We start from the raw sequence: 7,407 nt of genomic DNA, 5'->3' as shown, positions 1-7,407 counted from the left end.
GATCTAGAAACTCAAAGCACTCCATTTTAGTTCCACTAGTCCCTCCCTAAATTGTCAATATATTTATTCTTTAGTTTTAGACTTACTTTTAGCTATAGCTTATAGCTTTTATTACTTGCATTACTTAATTTACAAGAAGTCTATACGTAATTAGAGAATGTAAAATAATTATCGTGTATGCGTTTGCGTGTGTGTGTGTGTGTGTGTGTGTGTGCGTGTGTGTGTGTGTGTGTGTGTGTGTGTGTGTGTGTGTGTGTGTGTGTGTGTGTGCGTGTGTGTGTGCACTAAACCCAAGCGTTTAGGTTATAAACACTTATTTGTAACACTTTTTAAACGTGTCACAGTGTTTAGATTATAAACAGAAGAACATGTTTAATCGCCTGTAACACTTTTTAAACACATAAACGTGTTTAGTTTTTACAATCAAAGTCAAAGTCATATTATAGGTGTTTAGAATTTGAACACTAGGTGTTCTCGTGAGGCGTTTGAGTGAACTCGTGTTCTACTGTATTTTATGACAATTAACAAACATTTGGCATTTTATTATTACACACTGGTGTTTATGTTTTAACCCATTCTGACCGGGAACCCATTTTGGTGTCAGCATCATGTCATGCTTTAGCTGTTGAAAAATAGCAGATCTACAAGCTCGTAGCGCGCCACCGAGTGGCGCGCTACGAGCTTGTAGGTCTGCTATTTTTGAAAAATCGAAGAACGACTGACACTTTTAGAATCTGATCTCAGGTCAGAATGGGTTAATCAGACCCAGTGTGTGTCCAGTGGAAACCTCGTATGAATCTGATCTCAGGTCAGAATGCGTTAAACGCGTTCCAGGGATTTACAGTGTGTGTGTTTATGTGTGTGTGTGATTGATTGATTGATTGAAATATTTATTAACAGTTTGTAGAATTTACAGTACATTTTAAGCACAAACTCAATACAAAGACTGTTAACTGTGAGTGGACGACCCAATTAAGCATTACACTTGTTTACAACAGGGTCCACATTGTTCAATTCATCAATTCATGTGTGTGTGTGTGTGTGTGTGTTGTCCAGATCTCCGTGACCTCATCGAGATGACTCACAGCGTGGTGCGTCAGAGTAAGTTCCGCCACGTGTTCGGCCGGAGCGCCGGCCGGGAGCAGACCTTCGACGACCTGCGTCTGTCGCGGGACGGCTCGCTGTGCGCCGTCAACCCCCGCTTCCTGGCGGTCAGCGTGGAGGCGGGCGGCGGCGGGGCCTTCCTGGTGCTGCCCGTGGGCCGGCCGGGCCGCGTGGCCCCGGACCACCCGCTGGTGGCGGGACACGCCGGGCCCATCCTGGACATGGACTGGTGTCCGCACAACGACCACGTCATAGGTAAACATTCATTCATTCTGACCTGAGATCAGATTCTAAAAAATGTCTTCTATACATCCCGACAGTTTTCTGAAAAAGCCGTGTTTCTATGTGTCAGTCGTTCTTCGATTTTTCAAAGATAGCAGACCTACAAGCTTCTATGAGCTTGTAGATCTGCTATTTTTCAATAGCTAAAGCATGACATGATGCTTGAAACACCAACAGGGGTTCCCGCCCAGGATGGGTTAATTCTCCTTCTGCAGCACCGCCACCCCAAGCGTGGGATCACTTGGGAACCCCTTTTGGTACAAGCTCGTAGCGCTACGATTACCATAGCATTCAATGATTTGAAATCCATACAGTAACTATTTAAAATACATTACCACAGCATTCAATGATTTGAAATCCATACAGTAACTATTTAAAATACATTGACATTATTTTAAACTAAGTAATTAAACCCCTTTTTTTCTTTTTTCTTCAAAACATTGCTAAATACCACACACAAAAGATGTAGTATTGATACAATCACAATAATTTGCATATAGCAAAATGATTCGATAACGATTATTTGCATTGCAAAACGATACAATACGATACATGTCAATCAATGTTGCTGTTTTCATTTCGATATACTTCGATTCTCGAAATTAAAATTAGATTTTTCGATGCAGTTACAATGAATGTATTGCATAGGGCCTAAATGGAAACAAGGCCGTGCGTCTGACTGTACTCTGTTGCTGTTTTCACATTCTGTCTAATAAAACAATCAATCAATCAATCAATCAATCGATCACTATAGCCACCGGCTCCGAGGACACCAGCGCCATCGTGTGGCAGGTCTCAGACGACAGCGACAGCGACCTCCCGGGCCGTGCCGTGGCCACGGAGCCCCTGGTCATCCTGGAGGGCCACTCCAAGCGGGTGGCCGTGGTCACGTGGCACCCCACCGCGCGCAACGTGCTGCTCACCGCCGGCGGCGACAACCTCATCATCGTGTGGAACGCCGCCACCGGCGAGCGCCTGGTCTCCCTGGACCACCCGGACGTGGTCCACGCCGTCAGCTGGAACCGCAACGGCAGCCTGTTCGTCACCACCTGCCGCGACCGCGCGCTGCGCGTCTGCGACCCGCGCGCGGGCACGGTGGTCGCCGAGCGGCCCGCGGCGCACGAGGGCGTCCGGCCGGCGCTGGCCGTGTTCACCCGCGACGGGAACGTCGTCACCACGGGCTTCACCAGGATGAGCCAGAGGGAGCTGGCGCTCTGGGACCCGGCGCTGGAGCCCGTGGCGCGCCTGGACCTGGACACGGGCAGCGGCGTCATGACGCCGCACTACGACCCCGACGCCAACCTGGTCTACCTCTCGGCCCGCGGCGAGGGCGGCGTGCTGTACTTCGAGGTCACGGAGCGGCCGCCGTTCGTGCACTTCCTGGGCCGCTACACGGCCAAGGAGCCGCAGCGGGGCGCGGCCGTGGGCTTCATGCCCCGGCGGGGCCTGGACGTGGCGCGCTGCGAGATCGCCCGGCTCTACCGGCTCCTGGACAGGAGGTGCGAGCCGGTCTCCATGACGGTCCCCAGGAAGTCGGAGCGCTTCCAGGACGACCTGTACCCCGACACGGCGGGGCCGGAGGCCGCCATGGAGCCCGAGGAGTGGCTGGAGGGCCGGGACGAGGACCCCGTCCTGGTGTCCATGAGGCCACCGCCCAAGAGCCACGACGGGCTCAAAGGGCCCAGGAAGAATGTTCTGGACTCGACCGGACCTTCTGCCATGGTGTCCTCCTCCTCCTCCTCCTCCTCCTCCTCCTCCTCTTCAGCTCAGCTGGCTGAGAGGCTGAAGGAGATCCAGGTTCTGAAAGCCACCGTGTCGTCTCAGGAGAAGACCATCTGTGACCTGGAGAATGAGCTGTCCCAATACAACCTCTGAGACCATCTGTGACCTGGAGAATGAGCTGTCCCAATACAACCTCTGAGACCATCTGTGACCTGGAGAATGAGCTGTCCCAATACAACCTCTGAGACCATCTGTGACCTGGAGAATGAGCTGTCCCAATACAACCTCTGAGACCATCTGTGACCTGGAGAATGAGCTGTCCCAATACAACCTCTGAGACCATCTGTGACCTGGAGAATGAGCTGTCCCAATACAACCTCTGAGACCATCTGCGACCTGGAGAATGAGCTGTCCCTCTACAACCTCTGAGACCATCTGTGACCTGGAGAATGAGCTGTCCCAATACAACCTCTGAGACCATCTGTGACCTGGAGAATGAGCTGTCCCAATACAACCTCTGAGACCATCTGTGACCTGGAGAATGAGCTGTCCCAATACAACCTCTGAGACCATCTGTGACCTGGAGAATGAGCTGTCCCAATACAACCTCTGAGACCATCTGTGACCTGGAGAATGAGCTGTCCCAATACAACCTCTGAGACCATCTGTGACCTGGAGAATGAGCTGTCCCAATACAACCTCTGAGACCATCTGTGACCTGGAGAATGAGCTGTCCCAATACAACCTCTGAGACCATCTGTGACCTGGAGAATGAGCTGTCCCTCTACAACCTCTGAGACCATCTGTGACCTGGAGAATGAGCTGTCCCAATACAACCTCTGAGACCATCTGTGACCTGGAGAATGAGCTGTCCCAATACAACCTCTGAGACCATCTGTGACCTGGAGAATGAGCTGTCCCAATACAACCTCTGAGACCATCTGTGACCTGGAGAATGAGCTGTCCCACTACAACCTCTGAGACCATCTGTGACCTGGAGAATGAGCTGTCCCAATACAACCTCTGAGACCATCTGTGACCTGGAGAATGAGCTGTCCCTCTACAACCTCTGAGACCATCTGTGACCTGGAGAATGAGCTGTCCCAATACAACCTCTGAGACCATCTGTGACCTGGAGAATGAGCTGTCCCAATACAACCTCTGAGACCATCTGTGACCTGGAGAATGAGCTGTCCCACTACAACCTCTGAGACCATCTGTGACCTGGAGAATGAGCTGTCCCAATACAACCTCTGAGACCATCTGTGACCTGGAGAATGAGCTGTCCCTCTACAACCTCTGAGACCATCTGTGACCTGGAGAATGAGCTGTCCCAATACAACCTCTGAGACCATCTGTGACCTGGAGAATGAGCTGTCCCAATACAACCTCTGAGACCATCTGTGACCTGGAGAATGAGCTGTCCCAATACAACCTCTGAGACCATCTGTGACCTGGAGAATGAGCTGTCCCAATACAACCTCTGAGACCATCTGCGACCTGGAGAATGAGCTGTCCCAATACAACCTCTGAGACCATCTGCGACCTGGAGAATGAGCTGTCCCAATACAACCTCTGAGACCATCTGTGACCTGGAGAATGAGCTGTCCCTCTACAACCTCTGAGACCATCTGTGACCTGGAGAATGAGCTGTCCCAATACAACCTCTGAGACCATCTGTGACCTGGAGAATGAGCTGTCCCAATACAACCTCTGAGACCATCTGCGACCTGGAGAATGAGCTGTCCCAATACAACCTCTGAGACCATCTGTGACCTGGAGAATGAGCTGTCCCAATACAACCTCTGAATGGTATAGAAGTTCAGGGTTTTTTTGGGTGCAACTGAGCTCCTAAAACCTAAAAAAGAATGATGATTTTACTAGTTTAATATGTTTTCTTTTTTTAAATGTCACAATCCCTTTAAATAAACATGATTGGACGAACCTGCCCTGCCGTCTGTTTCTGTGTAAAAATCAGTGTTCATTTAACTTTGAGCAGGGACAGATTACCCATTGGGCCAGTGGGGCCGTGGCCCAGGGGCCCTTGGCTCTCAGGGGCCCTTCGGGGAAATTGGACCGTAAGGTACTAGGTTTGACGCCCTGAAAAGGCCCTTCATTGGCTGTTAATTTTGTTAAACTTAGGTTAAAAAGATGATAAAAACACGGAAAAACACGACCGCTATGGGGGCCCTGCAGATATTACCGGCCCAGGGGCCCTCGGATAGGTTAATCCGTCCCTGACTTTGAGAGTGTACAAATGGAACCAAATGGACCCGTTAGGGCGGTCGTGTCAATAAATGGGGGTTCTCATTGAATGTAGGGGGTCCGTAGCCTAATGCATGTCAAACTGAGGGTCCCGAGAGCCATAAAAATCTTCTCTTATGGCGGTCGCTGGCATTTTGATTGATTGATTGATATATGTATTAACAGTTTGCAGAATTACAGTACATTTCATTCAAGCACAAACTCAATACAAAGACTGTTTACTGTGAGTGGACGACCCAATTAAGCATTACACTTGTTTACAACAGGGTCCACCATGTTCAATTCATCAAAACATTTAGAGACGTACAAATAGACATTTCTTTTTTTTTTTTTTTTTTTAAGATATTTTTTTGCGGGAAACGGGAGAGAGATGGGGGGATGACATGCGGTAAAGGCCGTGTCGGGTCCGGGAGTCGAACCCGCGGCACACCGCGACTGGATCACCAGTCCGGTGCCCAGACCGTTACGCTACGGCCTGGGCCCAAATAGACATTTCTATGTAGTTAAAGAACAGAACAGGAATTCATCATAAAGGAAGCAAAAAGGGAAAAGATACATATACAGTGAGGGGAAAAGGGGGGGGGGATTCTGATTTTACGGGGGCCAGTTTCGAATTGCAGCCATCCGTAGGTGCCCTTTGAGAGCGGTTTAGAAGGAGTCAAGGGATTCACATGTCTTAATGACTGTTGGTAGGGCGTTCCACATTTTGGTGGCAAATAGGAGCGAAAATAATTTAGTCCCTTGTTTGGGCATATCAAATGGGGGGTCCGCGGGTTAATTAAGTGTCAATTTGGGGGTCCTTGTCCTTGATGTAAAACAGTTTGGGAGCCACTGGTTTAAATGATATGAAGTCAAAGAGACATCAGTGATGAACAGATTAATAATAGTCACTGGTTTAAATGATATGAAGTCAAAGAGACATCAGTGATGAACAGATTAATAATAGTCACTGGTTTAAATGATATGAAGTCAAAGAGACATCAGTGATGAACAGATTAATAATAGCCACTGGTTTAAATGATATGAAGTCAAAGAGACATCAGTGATGAACAGATTAATAATAGCCACTGGTTTAAATGATATGAAGTCAAAGAGACATCAGTGATGAACAGATTAATAATAGTCACTGATTTAAATGATATGAAGACAAAGAGACATCAGTGAAGAACAGATTAATAATAGTCACTGGTTTAAATGATATGAAGTCAAAGAGACATCAGTGATGAACAGATTAATAATAGTCACTGGTTTAAATGATATGAAGTCAAAGAGACATCAGTGATGAACTGATTAATAATAGTCACTGGTTTAAATGATATGAAGTCAAAGAGACATCAGTGATGAACTGATTAATAATAGTCACTGGTTTAAATGATATGAAGTCAAAGAGACATCAGTGATGAACTGATTAATAATAGTCACTGGTTTAAATGATATGAAGTCAAAGAGACATCAGTGATGAACTGATTAATAATAGTCAAACGGAGCAGGCTGCACAAGCAACCGACTTGTATGAACTGGTGTTTGGCGCCACCGTGAGGCTCAACACGTGCATTGCAGTCTGTCATGTGTGACCGCAGCAAATCACAGCATTGATTGATTGATTTTATTTTCACAGTATGTAGAATGGGTACATTTCATTATATTTCACAGTATGTAGAATGGGTACATTTCATTACATTTCACAGTATGTAGAATGGGTGCATTTCATTATATTTCACAGTATGTAGAATGGGTACACTTCATTATATTTCACAGTATGTTGAATGGGTGCATTTCATTATATTTCACAGTATGTAGAATGGGTACATTTCATTATATTTCACAGTATGTAGAATGGGTACATTTCATTATATTTTACAGTATGTAGAATGGGTACATTTCATTATATTTCACAGTATGTAGAATGGCTATATTTCATTCTACCTATCAAACAGAAGTTACTTTGTCAATCTAGCCGAGTTTGACTCAGACAAACATGACATCAGTTCTGGTATTCCACAGGGCTCGATTCTTGGCCCTCTGCTTTTCTCC

The 7,407-nt window shown here is 47.2% G+C and overlaps 1 protein-coding gene across 1 annotated transcript; it reads left to right on the top strand.

Annotated features, from left to right (window-relative positions):
* Positions 1–1,076: 1,076 nt before the first annotated feature.
* LOC310865889 (coronin-6-like) lies at positions 1,077–3,261 on the top strand (the record flags this gene model as incomplete). Its single annotated transcript, XM_083775094.1, has 2 exons — positions 1,077–1,359; positions 2,141–3,261. The coding sequence occupies 2 exons, from the start codon at positions 1,077–1,079 to the stop codon at positions 3,259–3,261; spliced, it is 1,404 nt and encodes a 467-aa protein (XP_083631220.1).
* Between the last annotated feature and the right edge of the window lie 4,146 nt (positions 3,262–7,407).

Source organism: Protomyctophum parallelum (assembly GCF_964188405.1).
Source record: "Protomyctophum parallelum genome assembly, chromosome: 10".
NCBI classification, from domain to species: Eukaryota; Metazoa; Chordata; class Actinopteri; order Myctophiformes; family Myctophidae; genus Protomyctophum; species Protomyctophum parallelum.
Note: the sequence above shows the minus strand (reverse complement) of the source record. Positions and strands in the feature narration are given on the sequence as shown.